The following is a 21,283-nucleotide window of genomic DNA, read 5'->3' on the forward strand; positions in this document are numbered from 1 at the left end:
AATTTAAATGAATTTCAAAATATTATAAAAGATATAAAGCATAATTTTTCCACTGCTCGAAGAAATGAGTTGGATATTAAAAACATGAGCAAAATTAACAAGAAAATTCAAGAATTAAACGAAAGAATTCTAGGAATTAAGCGCAACAATGATGGTAGTTATAATGACAATGTAGACTCCAAAAAGGACCTGAATACGCAAGGAAGTTTTATGGGAAACAACAGCAGCAGTGGTATCCACAGAAACAGTGACAACAATAAGAACAACAGTAATAATAATAATAACATTAGCAATTGCCTTTCTACTAGTGATAGTTGCAATAAGTATGGGAAAAAATGCTCTCTATCCATCAGCAATTTTTACAATTTTAACTTTTTTTCGAAAAAGGAAGAAAAGGTACACACGTTAATCCACGATCTACATATTGATAATGATGTTAGTTGGATTCCATGTATTACACAATTTGCCAACTCGTTGGAAAATAAAATAATCAAGGGAAAAAAAGAAGAACTCATAAAAAAGAAAAAGAAAAAAAGAAAGATAAATGTCTATAGTGAGTGTAAAAAAATGAATAAATCAAAGGTCTTTAATAGTGCTTACAATGAAAGTAAAAGATATAATAATTACCAAAAGGATTATGCTTATGGTGTAAATCCGAGTAATAACTTCATATATGATTTGAAAAAGATAAATCCAAAAAATGATAGCACTAGTTATATAAAGAAAGCGGTCTCGTTTCTCTCTATGAATTCCTTTACAAACACAGTTAATAGAAAAATGCTAAACAGATATGACAATGGTGTTGTAAGCAAAACAAAAGATCACCATTTAAGTGATGGTTATTTTACAACGAAGGAGAAGGTATCCGATTCTGATCCTTCTTATGGTAGCTATGTAAATAAATGTAGAAAAGTAAAAAATGATAAAAAAAGAAGAAAATATACACATTTAGGAAATAAAGAGGATGAAGGTGGTGACGTTTTTTATGATGTTGTTGATGATTGTAAGAAATTTTCTGACAATGTGCAAAACTCCTTTTTTAAAAATGATGAAAAAATACATTTGAATTTTATAAGCGATATAGAAGATAAAAGAAGGAAAAAATGGAGAAAGGGCCATAAGGGGACTAACCACCATAGTATAGTTAATACTTATGAACAGTTCGTTGATTTCAAAGATACAAAAGAGGAAAAAAATGTAGAAGAAGATAGATTAAGTAAATATATAAAAATGAATGAAATAAAAGAAAAAGTAAGAAAAAAAAAAAGGAAAAAAATTCATTCAGTTTATTTAATGTATGAAAAAACGTATAAAATAAACAAAGCAAAATTAAATACATTTTTCTTATTTTTACAACTTGTAAAAAATATAAAACATGATTATATTATAAACCCAAATATCTTTGAGGGTTATGGAGAAATCTACTTAAGCTTAATCCCAACTGATCATGGGCATCTTCCATTTTCTCGATGTTTTTCAAGTTGGGGTATACAAAAAAGAAGCGAAAAGGAGTTTGATGAATGTTTGCCAAAATTAAGTGTCTTTGTTACTTTAAAAAATATCAAAATAATTATTTCTGATAAGCAAATATTAAATATTGTTAAGTGGGTAAATTTTAATTTTTTCACCTTCTACTTTTGGAAGGCGGGAATAGTATCTCAGTTTGAAAAATCTAAGGCAAGCAATGAAGAAGAAATTGCATATATAAACAACTGGGTTCTAAAACTTTTAGGTACTCATGGTTCCAAGGAAGAAAAATTAGATGCAGAAAAATACTGCGAAGAATTTGAAAACAATCATTCTATAAATATAATTAATTTGTTAAGAAGTAGAGCTTTTTGCAAACTGCAGGAATTCAAGAAAGAAGTCGAACTAAACAAGAAGAACAAGGTGAACAACCAGATGAACAGCAAGAAGAACCATAGTTCTACATCCGATAATGCAAGTAGTGCAAATGCAATTAATGCTGATCCCATGGAGAATAATAATATTGTTATGTTCCCAGATGATGAAGATGATAATAATGATAAGGGCAATGCACTTAAACAAGTGGCAAACGAAAGTATACATGTGTTAAAATACTTAATGAAAAATCAAAAGGTATATGATAAAATTAAAAACTCTTTTAGAGAAAAAATTTTTACAATAGATATATGCATAGATATATGTATTATTAACAGTACGTTTCTATTAACTGTAGAAACGTCGAATGAAATCAATGCTCGAACGGTTCATTTTGTTAAAACCTATGCTGTGTTAATGCAATGTATACATTATCACAATCAAATATCAAACACCCATGAATTGAAAAACTCAATAGACATAGAACTGTATCCCCTAACTTTACTTCTTATAATAAACAATCTAGACAACAAATATATCAAACCAGAGATAAATGTATTATTTATATTAACAAGTGCAAACAGAAAGGAGAGTTATGAAAATTATCATAAAAAATTTCTTTTTAATGTAGAAAATTTTGAATTTTTAAAAAAATATAACATATTAAAAAAAAGGAAAAATAATCTTGTTCATATAAAATCAAGAGAACAAAGTGATACACTTAATTTTGGTAACATTAAACAGAAGCTAAAATTCTTAGTAGAAGATAATTTCTTTTATCCTAAGAGAGAAAATAATATTTACTGCAATGAATTAAATGATATAGTGTCATCAGATCCGTCTATATACTTAAGATATGACAACCAGTTATATACTATATTAGAAAAACCTGATCATAGACTTTTCCTACACAATTGTGCATACTCAATATTTAATATAAACGGGAAAATTATAAATTCCTTTGTGGATGATTATTATCATTTTACAGATAAGAGAGCAGTGCTAGGGAAAAAGAAGAAAAGCACATTCTCATTTAAAAGAAAAGAATACTTTTTAGAGTTAGGAGCAAAATACTGTAATGATATTCTTGATAATTATACTACACATACAAATGTTTTTTTAGATATTCAATTGGAAAAAACATTATCATTTGTTATTACAAAATCAGGTAAATCTTCAGAAATTCAAGGATATAGTTTAGTTCTAAATCCAATGAAAATCGTTAGTGAACTAACACCAAGATTAGTATCTTATGAAGAAACATTAGATGCAAAGAAAAAAAATATTTATGATTCTTTTTTCGTACAATTTGATGGTATTAAAATAAAAAGAATTCTTAACTGGCAACACGCTGCAAGGAATTATAAAACATACCTCGATGATCATTTTATAAAACCATATCGTAATCTTTTTCATTCGAAAAATAAAGCATTTTCTTTAACTAAAAAGGATGCACCAGATAAATTCTCATTCATATTAAATCGCACAAAAAACAGGGATCACTGGGGTAATCAAAAGGAGAAAGCTGAAGGGAGCAAAGCAGAGGGAATAACAAATGATGGACACGATCGCAATTACTATAATAAGTTAAGGAGCGGTAATAAAGCTGATGTGTACAGTGATGCCCATAAGGGCATTTACAACGACGACTGTAATGATGTCCATAAGGACTTTTACAACGATGGCTACAGCGACGGCTGCAATGAAATTCGTAGCACGTTCTACTTGAGCAGTGATGGGAATATGTCCGAAATATTTAACCTCAAAATAAGGAAAAAAAGTTCCTTCAGTGATTGTTCATCTTATGAATACAATGGTAATGAAGGAATGGAATTACTTCGAAGAGCTTCGAGCTGCCCAGCTACCAAAATTGGGAAGGCTAGTATTATGTCTCAAATAGATATAGATGATATTAATAGAAAAAAAGGGTTATCTTATAATGTAAAAGAATATAAGAAGAAAAAGAATTATAAAGAAGAAAATAATAATTTTTTTTTTTTTAATACATGTGCAAACGAATGTGAAGAAAGGGAAGGACAAGAAATTGTAATTAATACAGATATTTACAAAAAGCATAAAAAATCATGGAATAAAAGAATTACAAACGCAAATAGTGCGAACTATTTTACTCATAATCATAATGATAAAATTTATAATAACAACTCCAATTATGTTTTATCAATGAGTGACAAAACGTCATGCACTATTCATTTGTGTCATATCAAATTTAATCCAACATACCCTATGTTCATTGTTAAATTAAATGAAGAAAATTTATATGTTAATGTTTGTGATTACGATGTCGAATTTTTCTTTTTAATTTTTTCGGATGTATATGAACATTACAATATGCAAGAGTTAATGTATAAAAAAAATAATATTTTATTCTTAAAAAAAAAAATTAAGTCTATATCTAAGCTGAATAAGAAGTATTACAATAATACCCTCATAGGTAGTAGTGGAAATAGGACCCTCTTCAAAAAAGGGTTTTACAGGAATAGAAGCACAAAGAAAAAGTCTACCAGCGAAATGAAAGGAAATTATGCGGAAGATGCAAACTCAAAGATAAAGAAGCAAAAAGACAGTTCCAGGAATGAAAAATGTAGTATTGTAGAAGATCATGGAGTTATGAAACAAAAAAAGGGTATAAAAACTGAAGGGAAAAATAAAAAAATATATATAAAAAAAGAACAGCTATTAGAGACCCATTCACAAGAAAAATATAGCATTTTTTGTTTAAAAGAAGATGAAAAGGACCAAGTAATAGACTTTAACAAAAACACAAAAAAAGAAGAGTTGTTAAAAAATAAACATGAAAGACATAAGAGGAAAACATATGTTGGGTATATGAGTGATGCTAACCTGAGAAGAACTAAAGAATTGTCCATAAGGGAAGTTAAAAATGCCTTAGTTCAAAAGAATGACAAAGAGGATATATTTCCGAAATGTAGGAAATGCAACAGTAATACAATTTTCGGTTCCCATGCAAAAGATAACCTCAACTTAAATGCAATAAAAGATAAAAATTATGTTAATAATTTGAGGAAAAATGAGAAGAAAGGAAACGAAAGAGAACATTGTGATAACGTGGATGCTTCCTTATATGATGATGAAAAGAGTAACATATCAAATGAGAATGACGAATATATCATTAAATTAAATGATAATCCCGATGTACTTGTTTTAAGCAGTAGAAAAATGACAGCGCTGAGGGGGAGCTATCATTCTAATGCAACATCAGCTGTAAGTGATCTTGTGCGTGATCATTCGCACGAGAGAAGTAGCAAAGTAGCAAAAGTTAAGAAGAAGAAAAGAAGAAAAAATAATAAACAAATAGGTCGAAAAGCGGATAGACAAAAGGTTGGACGAACGGATGGACAATTAAATAGAGAAAATCCACATTTTGATGAGGATGCTGCAAAATCACGTACACTTATCTCTTCAGATGACGACTCATGGGTGGATCTTCTGGAAAATTACGATAGCAATGAATCATTGGATGATAATGAGAAGAAGAAAGTTCAGAATATGCTAGTTGATGTAGAAAGTATTAAAAAGAGGTTATCAGCTAACAACAATTTTATGATTACGTGCAGTTTATCCCTTAGTATTAAGAAAATATTTGTTAGATTATGGAAAAGGAAAAGCCCTTTAAAAAAGCAAAATAAAGCTAGTAACTTAGATGACCTCAACATCTCTAATAGCTTCCAATTTATAGATAAATATACCTACTCAGGGAGGGAAAATAGAAAAAATACAACAAAAAAGCATAATAGTAGTACACACCTTAATATTAATAACCAACAGGATGACTATAAAATAGGGGAAGAACAGGATGGTTATAATTTTACCAGCTTATTAAGAGAGGATGATATGAATTTATTCCAAAATAAAGAGAGAAATAATATTACACAAGAAGAGAATGAGGATGAGTTTTTATTAAATAAAAATTTTATAACATTAAATGAAAACTTACAGAAGAATATGTTTAATAATATGCAATATGCTGTTCCTTTATATACGATTATATTTTCCGATATATGTTTTGTAGCAAAAGTTGAGAAGAATAATTGTGCTTATGTCTTGTATTCTATGAATAATGTAGACATAAGGGACGAAACGAATATTACGCTGTTAAGTATGAGTTCAATTTATCACGGAGATCCAAAGTGCAGCGATAAATCGGTATACTTTACTTGTAAAAAATTGATGGATGTAGAAAAAGAACAAGTAATAAATTATGAAGAGAGAAAAACAAAAGACTCTACTATAATAAAAAACGAATATAATAATAATACGCTTGAAACAGATGATACCTATTTAGATTACTCTATAAGTAATATTGATTTACCTGACCTTAACAAGACACATTTTGTGCTATTATACTTCGGGTATCTATTCAAAAATAATCATACTTTTAAGTTTATATTAAATAGAACTAAGGTTAAAATATTTTGGGAAATTATAGATGAGCTGATGTCTTGGATAGTAAACATAAATGAGTTGTTACCAAAAATACACACAGTTGAATTAGATACAATTACTAAATTAAATAATAGTGAAAATAAGCATTTAGATTATTATTTACAAAAAATTCAGTATATAAATTATGATAACGTATATTTTAAGCAAAACGATTTGTTATCTGCTCTATCCTTAAAGAGGGTTTACAAGATACCCATAACCAGTTTTATGAATTATTATGCCTTAGAATTTCAAAAGGAAATCGCCGATAATCAAATTGAATCTAATGAATGTAACACGAGAGAATGTGTGAAGATTGAAAATAGTGGAATATACAACAAATATATTATAGACTACACTGATATGTATGATGATTCGAGTGATGATGTATGCATCATTACAGATGATACCTTAGTATGTAATAATCTCAAAAATGTTATTCTTGTCGATACTAATATAAATGTGAATAGAACCATTAAGGAAATACTATTTTATGAAAATTATTTTTTCAATTATAGTTTTAATAAAATAAACAAAAAAATAGATATTGAAAAAATTATAACTGGAGATAACACAAAAGATACTATTTATTATAAGGATAAGAAAACTATACATAAAAAAGAAAAGAAGTACTTAAACAATTCTGCTAAATCATTTCCTGCTTCACTACATAGTGCTACAACTTCACATGTGACAAATAACGAATTAATTAAAAAGAAAAATCATCTCGAGCATTTTCTTGTAGATACAGAACGACAAGTATCATTTGATCACTTAACTGATGACTTGAATTGCCAGTATTGTTGTCATTTAAAAAACCTACATTATACAGCATACACAAAGGAAATATGCAGAGCATATGCATACCCGTATATACACGTAGATGTAGAGATTAATTATTTTGAATTTTGGATATCTCTAGACCCTATTAGAATACCACAAAAGAGAAACACCTACCTTATGAGTGATGCTAGAAGTAATAATATGTATTATTCTAGAGGAAAGAGAAGCAAAAGGATAAGGAGAAACAGGAAAAATTTAGAGCAAAAATGGAAGAAGAAATCTAATTCGATTAGCAGCAGGAGTCTTAGAAGCACTAAGGGAAGACACATGAAGGAAAGTGCTTCGTTTAGTTATTATGAAAAGGTGCAAGACGGTGCAGGTATTGAAAATTGGGAACATGTTAAGAACGTTGAACATAGAGAAGGCGGTATGGATTCCAAAGATGGTGGAGAAGCATCAAGTAGAAAGAAAACAAAATTTCATGAAAAAATAAGGCATTACAAGAATATGAATATAGAGAAACCATACGTTTTAGCAACGAAAGGATGCATAAAATCTGTAATATTTTTCTTATTATATAATGACCAAAAAAGCGATAAAAGGGAAGAATTAAGTGATGAGGACTGCAGAAAGGAGGATGAACATAACATTAACACATCGAAATTGAAAAGACATGTAGTTAGCACTAAATTGATCAATTTGAATAAAAAAAATGAGCATGTAGAAGAACTAAAAAATAAGGTAACAGAAATGATGAATTATTCTAATTTAAGTAACGTGTTAAATGCACAAGATTTTTTTAAGAGTAAATTTATACAATGGCTTAATTCGATATCGTGTTTTCTCCCATGTGTAGTAAATATTAGTATATTTTTATCTCAAATTACTAGCGCGATTGCTAAACCTGTAGCAACAAACCCTTTTTTGAAAGCATATATTGATTGGAATAATGTGCCTTATAATAATATTCTTCTTCAACCGTGCAGAGGAAAACTGAATTTCGAGATGAAAATTCCATCATCAGAAATATTGGTAGAAAGGTTTTTAGGAATTAACAAAATTACAAGTTTAAAATTTTTCAAGAAAAATAATTTACTTTATAAAAATGTAGTTGAAGGTATAGATTTAAATTTTTACTTCGAACCAGTAGTAGTCAATATTGATTCAAGCACTTTGACGTTGCTATATCAGTTGTATAATATTATCCTTGATTTTTGTAACTATTCTATGAAATTTTATTCTACTAAATCGAAAGAGGACGAAGAGGAGCGTATGTATAGGGTTAATGTGCATGACGACACGTATTACGACAACTGGGCTGAATTTATTATCAACGATAGTTTTTATCTTAATGTGTATGACACAAACTCATGTATAGATTCGTGTGAATATTCTGCATATATAAATGACGAATTAATATCTGATAATACCGATTTGGATAGGGAACTAAATTCATATAAGTATAATGAGAAAAACAAATTATTTGCTAACTTCTTTTTAAAACCACCTAATAACATGCACTCAAAAGGATTAAATGAGGAAAAATTATCACATGGTGAGTTCAATAAGGACATTTTAAATACTGAGCAAAATGAGAAAAAAGAGATAGAAATGAGAGAGGAAAACATAGTACAAAATGGAGGCGAAATCAACACAGTAGTGCACAGCGAGGAGCAACCTATGTTTACATACGAATCAGAAAAATCTGTGGAGGGACAAAATGAGAGATACGTAAGTAGTGATTCGCATGAGAAGAATAAATATCATAATAATTATGTACTTGATTCGAACATACTTAACATTCTAATGATGAATTTTGTAGAAAATGTAAAAATCAATTGTACTGTGAATTTTGATGTATTGACATTTCAAATATGGGATTCAAACACAGCATACAATAGGTGCTCTCTTAATTTTGTTATAGAATATATCTACATTAATTTTTACACCTTAAGTATTTATGAGAAAAATGTAAATTGCAAAAATAACGAACTGTTTAATGTCAATGATAATTCTTCTGCTTTCCAAAAAAGCATAAGTTTTAATAGAAAGAATAATGGGGTCAGTAAATTTAGTAATGTCCCAATGGGTTCTAACGGCGAAGATGCACCTCATGAAAATAACAAATCGTTTTTTCTAAAAAGAAAATATCCGAGTTATTTACCGAATGAGAGTTCTAAAATGTATTCGTTTAATAATAATGTAGATGAAATGCTTAACTCTTCTGTGTCTAATGTTGTTTACTATGATGACACGACTACTAAAAAGGATGGAAAAAAGAGTATCAATAAATACATATATAGTAAGAGTGCAGTTGAATTTATTAGAAATACGGACGCGGAAAATTTGAGCAAGAAATGCAACATGTCAATGATGGGTGATACAATGACAGATCATATGAATAATGTAAATAATAATATGGATGGGATTCAAGAAATATGTAATGATATGTACGATGGGAGATTACCTATTTTTAACAGTAGCAATAATAATAATTGCCCGGACACGAATATGTTCAAATACGAAACTTTAAACATGTTGAAGAAGGAAAGACTAAAAGAAAAAGAGGATAATAAAGGATTAAGGAAATTGTTTAATTGGAAAAATTTTTTTAAAAATATAGAGCAGTTCAAAATAGAAATAGTGAATATTTTGAAAAGGATTTTTTTCAGAAAGAAGGTAAAAGAAGAGTTAGAAGTCAAAGAAGGTGAAGCAAAAGAGAAGGGCAAGAAAATTACAAAAAAGAAATACGAAAATTGCAATGATATTTTTATGAAAAATAATTTTATGTTTAATGATATAAAAAATTATAATGAAAACAAAGTAAATAAAAATATAGAATGTAAAGTAGAATTTCTAATATACTGTGAAAATTTTAATAAAAAGGAAAATTCGTACCAAACATTTATAGAACCCATGTGTACTGAAATTATTGCAGTTAAAAAGGATTTAAATTCACCAATTCATATATATTATTATTTCTCCTGGTTAAATATTAATTTTAATTTTAATTTTTTGGACAATATTTTATCTCTATGTTGTAGTGTAATTTTTTCTATGATAACTCAAAGAACGCGATTATTACTAGGTCGACATATGTATGATGTAGACAGAAGAAAGAATCATAAAATAATAATGCAGTCAGGAAGGAATGAAAAATTAGATGATGTTTCATCGAGATATCCACATACTCACCACACAAACAATAATACAATATATCATACAGAATATGATGATAACAACACGGAAAGAAAGAATGTTAGCGAAATGGATGATACACATACATCCATGTACTTTCCAAATTATTACGCATCAATGAATGAAGAACAGTATAGAGATCTGGCTATAATAACAAATGAAAATGTACTTTTTAGATACAATAAATTTGATGTTCTAAATTCTGTAAATAGATCTCTAGATACGTACATTTTTGGTGAGTTCATATTAGAAAAGTTGCTTAGGAATTATCAATATTCTTGTCAATATCCAGGAGATTATTTAGCAAAATCTGAAAATGAATATAACCTGGACAAATCACAATCCCCATCAGAACAATTATTGCACATAAAATTATTCAATTTTATCAAAAAAAATAAAAGACTAGAAATGAATAATATATGTAAGATAAATAATTTACTGGGACAACCAGTAGCTATATGCACGGTACATGAAAAAAATCCTACACCTAATGTTGATATTTTTACTATGTGTTTACAGTATAATTCGAAAGCGTCCAAACATGCTTATGATAAAAAAAAACAAAGTGTCTCTCCATCTCCTACAAAAAGATTTTCCAAAGGGGATGTGTTGGGCAATGACTCAGATGCAGGTGACAATAGTGCACGTAATTCTAGGAATTCCGAAGGAGAAAAAAAGAAAAAAGAAAGAGAAAAAGAAAAAAAAAAATACCTCAAAGCGAAATAGAATACCATGATTTTTATGATCTGTCGGATAATGAAAATGACAAAAGGAAAAGTACAAGACAAAGCAGAGTTATACAGAATGAAAAAAATGCCAAAAACTGTTACTATAATAGCTCATATTATACAGATTCTTCTGAAAATAAGAAGAAGCAGCCTTTTAAATATCAATGGAAAATAATCAGCAATAATGAATCTCTTGACTTACCAACATATGAAAATGGAAAAGTAAAATTTTTCCTAATTCGGTTCAGGTTACTTAATTATATATATGATATTCCATCTAGTATTCTTAATACAGAAAGTGATAACGAGGATGTTATAAGAATAGTAATTCCGGAAAGAAGATTACCACCTAACATAAACAAGCAAGTAGAACAAGATTTATACAACGATGAGTTATTAGAAATAGAAAATAAAGCTTCATCACATAATACTTATCATACAATATATCCTACTAATTATACTTCCAGAAGATATAATACAAGTAAAGACGATACATGGAAAGCCTCTAACATTCCTCAACCAAGAAATCATTTATTTATTTTCTTTCGTACAAGTAGTAGGATCAGTCATGAAGAAAAACAAGAATATGACTTTTTTATCTCATCTATAGTAGCTGTTAAAAATAATACAGATTTCCCTCTTTACATTTTCAAATCAGTCCCGGGTAATTCAAATAAAAGAAGTATCTTTCGAGAATATTATCATAAATATAATATGATGCCTTCTCCTCCTCCTACTTATACATTAAAAATTGATAAGAAATTAGAAAAATTTATTGAACGTAAGATAAATACGAATAATCCACTTAAACATAAAGGGAGGAAAATGAACAAAGATCAGGATGAATTGAACGCAGGAATCGCGGGCGGTAAAAAAAAAAGGCTTCACAAGTACGCGCATGTAGGTAATAACAACAGTAATATTTATGCGGACAATTATGGCGATAATTATGTCAACAATAATGGCAATAACGATGGAAGTAACTACGGCACTAATAACAACAATTATAATAGTAGCCATGTTAATTGTGATGCATATACAAAAGCGAACTACACGCAGAGTAAGTCCTACGTGTATGGGAGAAAATTTATTAACAATATATTTCCTTTAATGAAAATGTCGTCCATAGAACATTACATATCGGGAGATATCAAATTTAGTTCCTTAGCTACTGTAAAATATAAAAAGAAGAGAAAGGGGAAAAAAAGATTAAAACATGAACTTCAAAAAAAACTAATTAAAAAGAAGATTAAGGAAATATATATAAAAAGTATATGGAAAAAAACAAAACGCAAAAAAATTAGTAAATATGAAAATACAGTTCCATATGATGATAAATGCAGAAAAATTCTTACTAGTCGTAACGCATACAGAAACATTATGTCTATAAATGATTCCTTTTTTAGTTTTGCAAAGAAGTCTTCATCATCTTCTAAGAAACTATCTAGTGAATTTGCACATATTATTTCAGATTTATCAAATATTACCCTATCGTCTTTATCTAGTTCCCTTTTTTCATTGGACACATCTCAAAGTAATAGTTCAGTGTATGATAATTCTTTATATGATTATGACATGGACAATTGCGAAGAACAGGCATTACTGAATGAATATTTTAATAAACATAGCGAAAATAAGGGAAATCTAGATATTATTGAGATATCTAACAATAGCAATAAATTGATTCCTATTCCTTTATACTGGTTAGTAGCTGAGAATTCTTTTATATGGTTATCTATACAGAATGAAAAAATATATAATTGTGATTTATATGATTTTCTATGTAGAGAAAAAAACGCAGATTATATATGCACTAAAAGTACCTTAGATAATATACTAAATTATCAGTCTCCATTTGTAGCAGATTCTTTAAAACTGTTTAAACCATATTTAATCAGGCTAAAAAATTTGCTACTAAAGGAGAATAAAATGGCACAAAAAAGAAATAATAACAAAAATAATCAAAACAGCCAAAATAGTCAAAATAGCCAAATTAGTAAAAATGGCCAAAATAGCCAAAATGGTCAAAATAACAAAAATGGTCAACATGGCCAAAATAGGAAAAACGAGCAAAGTAACCGAAATAGACAAAATTTATTGAACAGTTACAATATGAATTATATGAATTTAAAAGAAGTTTATTTTACCTCTACAATTATTAGTGTATACAATCCCAATTATGTCTTACATAAAAAAGATGCTCATAATTTCTATCAAATTAACATTGAGCACGCATTAATGATTAATAATGCGTTGCCGAAAACTATGTATTTGAATTATGAAATATTTAAAGATAAATCGAAGAAGGATTCACATAGAAGTGTAAGTACTTATGGAAGTTTTCATTTTACGGACAAATCCAACACATACGAAACGACACTTAATACTGGCCAGTCCTATTCGTTAGAGAGCTCATGCAGTTGTTCCAGCTATGATGAAGATGAGTCCACCTATCGTAGATACGATACTACATCTAAAGATAAAGAAGAAAATAATAAGTCCAATTATCAGGGTGGTCGAAAGGAGCAGCATAAAATGCAATCGTACGATAGAACAGACAAACTTCGTAAAATGCAAAGCGAACAAGAGGACATAAGGTTAAAAGGATCAACTAACATGGAGGAAAATGCAGGAAATGAGTTTGATAAGAAAGAGCATGTCCCAATTGAACAGAGCAATAAAGTGAATAGAAAAAATGAAAAAAGAATTACCATGTTAGTAGATAAATTAAGTACAAATACTTGGAAAGGTATGAACAAATTTAACAGAATGAGTGGCACCACAATAGGAAAAGACTATAATAAGAGTGAGAGCAAAATGATGGCAAGTAATATGACAAGTGATAAACAATTACTAATTAGAGAACTAAACACTAACAGAAATGTATTTATATATAAAAATATAAAAAAAAATGAGAAAGACACAAATAAAGAAAATATGAAAAGTAAAACATATGTAGAAGAAGTCAATTTTACAGTTATGATAAAAAAAGAAACGAATAAAAATATTTATGTGATAAGAATTAATCCTGGACAAAGTATAAAACTGCCATTTGTGCCAAGTAATGTGAATATTTCTTTTGATGGCTATTATTCTAAAAATATATCAATTAATTATCCGCATAAAAAAGGTAGAGAAAAAATTATACTAGAAAAGGAAGTAAAGGAGGAAATGAGTTCCTTTTTTACTCTTGACTATAACGAAAGGGATGATAGGACCAGTAAAAATAATGAACATACGAACAGTACGTATGGTAAAAATTGTAGTGATTATACAGATGCTGATAGAATAAACAACACAGTGGAAGGTGCGGATAGAAAGGAACAGAGAGATTATAGAAATAATGAATATTCTAAACCAATAACACTGGTAAATAGAATAATAAAAGATAAAGGGAATTATGAAAACGTAAAAAATGTACCTTGGAAAAATGAAGATAAGGTTGTACGCAAATATGCAAAATATAAATCTTCCAATTATGAACAGTTCCAAAATCAATTAACCATATGGGCTATATTTAATGAATTTTATGAAACGGGGAAAAATAGATACCAAGATATATCATTAGAGAAAGTTCACCATGGATCTTACGCCGTTTCATGTACTTTCTTCGTTTCTGCTTGCGTCATTAATAGACTTAATTACCCTATTAAAATAAAAAGATTAAATAATGACAATACAGTTGTTGTTGAGCCATATGTTAGGAAATTACTACCCTGTGAATTTGCTCAACGAAGGAACAAGCTCATTATTTCATACGAAACGCTAAAAGAAATAAAAAATTGGGTTAACTATCCATTAAAAAATTGTATGATTAAAAGAAAAAAATTAAGCAAAACTCGAAATAAGATTAACAAGAAAAATAATAAAATGGGATTAAGAAATCGCAAAAATTTTGACAAGGCACCAAATTCTCAAAATGAATTAAAAACCAGTAAGGAAGAAGGTCAAGGAATGGGCAAAATGAAGCAAATTAAACCGAATAGTAAAAACGAGAAAAATGGCCATAATAGTGAAACTTTGGAGGGTAAGGATAAAATACTGGATAGTAATGACAAAGCGCAGGATGCTAGTAACGAAATTCTGGAAGGTAATGACAAAAAAGTTTCACGTAAATTTAACCTTTTAAGTCGACTAAGAAACGGAAAAAAGACAAGGTGCTTCTTTTACAGAAATAATATAAATAAACCTCTAGAATCGGAAGATTTCAGAATAACTGATTTATCAACTACAAGATTAGTATGTTCTAATAAAAATAAAAACATTCCTCAACTAAAATATAGCATATATATGTCTATTGCACCTATGCCATTTTTTAGAACAACGGTTATGGAAATTTTACCCTATATAGTAATTATAAATAACACAAAAATGAATATAGTTTTTCAAGAGTTCATAAAGAATTATACGTACTTTAAATATAATTCATTGGAACCTGGTGCATATGTCGAATTTCATCCTCAATCAAAAAAGAAAGTTATGTTAAAAATATGTGGGATTTTCCAAAATAGTTTTAACTTCTTAATTGATGATTATTTAGAAAAGGAATTATATTTAGAAAATTTAGAGAGAGAAAATGAAAAAGTCCTAGATGGTCTAAAACAGCATGACCCGGCAAGCAAGAACTGCACCTCTATGAAAGCAGACAACGCGAATAAAGGTAATAATGTAAATAGTGACAATAACTCGAATAACGATAATAATACTAGTAATAATAATGTTAGTAACAATAATGTTAGTAACAATAATGATAACAGTGCCAGAGTTGAGAATAATGACTTTCTGAATATATCACAGAAGTTAAGCGCCTTAATTGGTATGGGGAAATCGAATCATATAAATAGCTCAAAAAATGTGCATATGGCAGAAGGCCAAAATAATGCGCATAATTCAAATATTTCACATGATACACTTAACGTGCATAGTAGTAGTAATAATAATTCAAAAGAACGACGCGGCACATCGATAAATTCGTCAAATAGTGTTAAACATTCTTTGGACATACAAGGGTCAATAATAAATGGTAACTCCTTCGTAGCTAGTAATAACAATGTGAAAAAGTACAAATACATTGATGAATTCAGATTTCTTTACTGGTCTGAAGTGTTAGACTTAACTAGGGTTAGCATGGTTTATTTTCGTCATCCAGTTATATCAGATGAAAATTTTAAAAAAGAAGAGAAAAAATTAAGAAAATTTAATTTGCTTTTAAAAAAACATAGAGGAAACGACGATATATATTTAGATATGTCTAAAGAATTAATTAAAGGAAACAATATACCATATGAATATACTTGTTGTTCAATGGAAATATCTACATTTAAAGGTTGTAAATTTGTACGTTTCCAAGATATTGATGTTGTTCCATATTATTTAATAAATTTAACTAAATACAATATAAAATTAAGACAAGTAGGCATTTATGAACATTCAGAAGTATTACATAAAATTCCTAAAAAGAAAAAAAAAACTTTTGATGAGATTTTCAAAAATTATGCTTTCAATTTTTCTTTTTATAATCCGTATAAAGATCCCAAGTTGAAAGTTAGTATATTAATATCAAATAAAAAAAATGAAAAAAATAAAAAACAAAAAAAATTAATCAGACGGAAAAAAAACTTAAAATTTAGATATTCAAATTCATTAATAGAGAATCTAAAAAATGAATTAAATTATCTAACATTCCTTGCAACAAATTATTTGACAGCTAATGAAGATGTAAAAGTTATTAACGACAAAATTTTCCGTCTAAAAAAATTCTCAGAACAAGTAGAAAATTTAAATGATGGAAATGTAAATATAATGGATTTAGGAAATTCAAATAATGTTACTTTATTAAAATTAAAAGATGGAGATACATTTGTTTTTATATTATGTACAAAAAAGACATACAATGGAAAAACAATTTTTTCTTTTGAGACTTATGATGATTTAATAAGTAATGTTTTAAATTTTAGTAATAGTTCTTATCATCATAAACAGAGCTACAAGTTACGCAAATCATTTCATCATCTTCTGAGTACCCAAATGAACCGTGTTTACGTTAAAAATAGGTCAAAAAGAAAGAAAAACAGCAACAAAAGTAAAAATATGAAGGATTTGAAAAAAAAAAAGGAAAGCCAGAATTTTTGGTACTTAATTAATTTATTTAAAAAAAAAAGTACAGCACGTCCTATGGAAAAAGATCCACGAATTAGCAATATAATTGCAGATCTATATGAAAAAAAAATTATTAACAGACAAGAAAAAAAAAAAAAATTTACATTAAATCTAAACATTTTTGCACATTTTATTTTTAAAGGACTCGGACTAAGTATAAACAATTATAATTTAGAAGAAATTTTATACTTTTCCATGGAATATATTTTAATTATTTATAAACAAATAAATGATAAGGAATTATTTCATATAAATGTTGGATGGCTTCAAATAGACAATCATACCAAAAATACAGATTATAAAAATGTTCTACTACCAATTGTTGATTTAAAAAAAAAAAATGAAACATATAATTCTTTTAACACACATGAAAAGATGTGTGAATCTACAAATGAAACGTTTGAAAAATTCAATAAAAATAGTACGTTTTTTAAACAGATGAAGTATAACTCAAATGATACCTTTTCCTATTTTATGAAAGATAAAAGCAATAACTTTTCCAAAAATAATTCTGATAATATGTTAAATTCATTACATTCTTATAAGAAGAAATCTTTTGATTCATATTTTGAAAATGATAACCTTCTAATTAGTACTAATATAAATAATCCTCTCTGTAATTCGTATAAAATATTTATTCCATCCTTTTTTTACTCAGAATATAATTCCATATTAAATATTGTAATAATAAAACAAAAAAGAGGGAATATGAAAAATTTCTTAGAATTGTCAGATGTTAGTATAAAAATTTCACCAATGAGCATAAACATTGACTCTTACTTTATTATTGAAATATTAAAAATATTTGATGAATTGTTGAAAATTATGGAATTTGATTTGAGTGACTACAATTCTCTTAACTTGGAAAAAAATATAGAATTAAGAGATAACGATTTTGATAGTTTAGAATATAAAAAAAATATAGGTCCATTAGAAGAGTTAATAAAACATTATATATTAAAAGACTATTATTTATATGAACAAATTGCCAATTTTAAATTTAGTTCAATAAAAGATGTAGGAAAAATGAATGATAATAATTTATTTCATTCAAGCATTCTGTACAACAGAAATAGTACTGATGTTTTAGACTTAAAAGCTTACATAACCATGATAAAGGAATACAAAACAGTAGAACAGAGAAGTACGAAAAATACTGATCAACTCATGAAAGATGGAAACCATTTAGATACAATAATGCTAAGTCCTCTGTGTATAGAAAATGCAGGAAAAAATAAACATTTAAATTTTGGCATAAGTAACAATAGTCTTATTAGTAAACAGTCCACTAAGAGGAGCCCTAGTAACGATGTTTTAGTAGAACGAAATGACACCTTTTTCTCAGCACACAATGGATCCTCATTATGTAGTAGTAAAATTAATGATGAAAGAACTCCTCAAAAAGATCAAATATACAAATTGTTGACAAGGAACAAGACAGAGGAAGACAATATAATGAATAGCATTTACAACTCTGATGTGTTTAATGAAGATAAAATGAGTTACTTACAAAATTGTGAAAAATATTACAAACATTTATTAAATAATAGAAAAAGGATTTTAAAAAAAATACAAAATATTAATTTAAAAAATAGTTTAATAAGCTTTGATAAATTATTTATTTCTAAATTAGAAATTAATGAAATAAAATTAATAATTAATATAAAAAATAGAAGTTTGAGTTATGACAAAAAAAGCGAAATAATGGGATCTAATGTAATGAATGCATTAGTTGTTCTAATTATGAATATACCAAATATAAGTGATGCACATTTACATTTTGAAAAAGAAGTCAAGAAAAATATGTGTGGTTCTTTACATGCATTAATATTTAATGAAGTAATGAATGATTACATAAATCCAGGGATGAATCAAATGTTTAATGTCTTAGGTGCAATTGATTTTATTGGGAATCCCTTAATAATTTATAAGCGATGGAAGAAAGGTTATCATGCTTTTATAAAGGATTTAAAAAAGAGTGTTGATTCTTGCTCTTTCCCCTTATTATTTTGTATATTATTATTAAATATAATAGGAAAATTTGGAAAAAGTTTATTATCAGGTGTACTTGAAGGGGTGAGTAGATTATGTGGTAGTTGGAGTACATGTTTTGAAAGGTTCTCAAGAAATGCAGATAATTATAGTATTGTTACAAATACATATATTTTACAAAGTGAAATATTAGACCAACCATCTAATTGTGCGGAGGGCATATGTTACGGATGTCATTCCTTTTTAAATATTCTCACCATTAGCTGTGTCAATACATTATACAAACCTTTTGTAGCTTTAAAAAAAAGTAAAGGTTTTCGAAAAAATGAAAAGGACAAATGTAAAATATTCCTTTCTGCACTAAAAGTTTTATCATATGGTCTCTTTAGTGGTTTAAGTAGTTTATTCTTCGGATTTTTCAACAGTATCCTTTCCTTTTTTACCTTTTTATTTATTGGCACATTAAATCAAATACAAACATTAACTATGAAATCTGTTGTTAGACCAAAAAAAATGAGCGTAATTAAAGAATATGCAAAATTTGTTAATTATGAATATCCTTTATCTTTTTCTAATCATGTCATAAATGAAAAAAAAAAGAAAAAAGAACTTTTAAAAAAAAATATTGTAGCTATTATTCTTTTATATACTATTAGAGACAACAACCCAAGTAACATAAAAAGTTTCTTATGGGTTAGTAATAAAGAAGTAGGATATTGTCAAAAAGATAAATTACTATGGTCATTATATATTAATTGTATTATAAAAGTTGATATTTTATTAATTCAGGTGGACAGTGGGGGGCAGGTCAAAAAACATACCATTTTTAATCGTAGTAAAAATGATTCAAAGAGGAATAAATCTAACTTCAATAGTAAAAGTAATTGTAATAATAATAATAGTGGTAATAATAATGTAAATGAAAAGAAAAAACATCAACATGTTAAAACTAAATGGAAATTCCCATTTTTACTCAATCCACAAAAATACAGACAGTTTGGGGATTTCAAACCATCCTACTATATAAGGATACTTTATCGATCTTTATATAAAGTAAAAAAGAGACACGGAGGCACTAGAATTAAATATTTTTCATTAAATAAAAAAGGTGATTATAATTATAGATTGAAGAAAATTTTAAGAAAAAATACGTACGAGAAATATTTTGAAAAAGAATTCAAAAAAGAGCACTTGACTTATCATGATAGTGATAGCAATTCTAGTGCAGGTAAAGAGCAAAATGAATCCAACAAAATAGAGCAAAATATGAAATGTACTTCTGAAAAGTTAAAAAGAATACACACGGACAATAGAAATGACAAGGAAAAGGATACTCAACATTATAGAAATATTTATGACGAAACACTGCGATATTATTCAAACCATCAAAGAGGAAAACATCTGGAAAAAATGCAAAATGCCAATGATCGTATGTTTGAGAATAATGATGAAAATAAAAGGAAGGAATTGAAAAAAAAACATATTTATCAATACAAAACAAGGAATCTCAAAGTTAACGACAAATCTAGGCGTGTAAATAAATTAGAACATGAAAAAAAGAACACTAAAAAAAATCATGTACATAAAAAAAAAAAATATTTATATATTTCTAAATTAGTTAAATGTGAATCAAAAGAAGTTGCTCTTCAAGCTTTCTCGTTACTTCTATCATTCCTTCTACATAAATCTCCTTATTACTTAAAAACCACATATTAGACAAGGGAGCGAAAACATATACATGCACATATATATACATAATTCATAACCATATGTTACAGCTGTTATATTGATAATTATAAAAGAATAACATAATTGAAATAGAATAATATTTAAAAAAGTAAAGCAAGTGTGCTTAAAATATTATAGTACCATTTGAAAAATATCGCATAAACATAATTTTATAATGGATATAACATAAAATTTAATAATGTAGTTGAAGAGCACAAATAATAGTATTACACTATTTTGCAAGAATTGCTACATTTTTTATGTTCACATAGTATGTTTATTTTATTTTAATTACTTATTTTTAAGTATTCTTTTACTTGTAATATATGTGAAATAAAGTCAAAAGAAAAAATTATTTTTTTCGTTCTTTTCTTTTTTTCCCAAAGATG

At 27.5% G+C, this 21,283-nt stretch overlaps 1 protein-coding gene across 1 annotated transcript; it reads left to right on the plus strand.

Moving 5' to 3' along the window:
- Positions 1–84: 84 nt before the first annotated feature.
- Positions 85–20,882, plus strand: MKS88_004150 (uncharacterized protein; the record flags this gene model as incomplete). The annotated part of the gene is made up of 2 exons (XM_067217302.1): positions 85–10,933; positions 11,014–20,882. The coding sequence occupies 2 exons, from the start codon at positions 85–87 to the stop codon at positions 20,880–20,882; spliced, it is 20,718 nt and encodes a 6,905-aa protein (XP_067071744.1).
- Positions 20,883–21,283: the final 401 nt, after the last annotated feature.

This window comes from Plasmodium brasilianum, chromosome 12 (assembly GCF_023973825.1).
Source record: "Plasmodium brasilianum strain Bolivian I chromosome 12, whole genome shotgun sequence".
Lineage (NCBI taxonomy): Eukaryota > Apicomplexa > Aconoidasida > Haemosporida > Plasmodiidae > Plasmodium > Plasmodium brasilianum.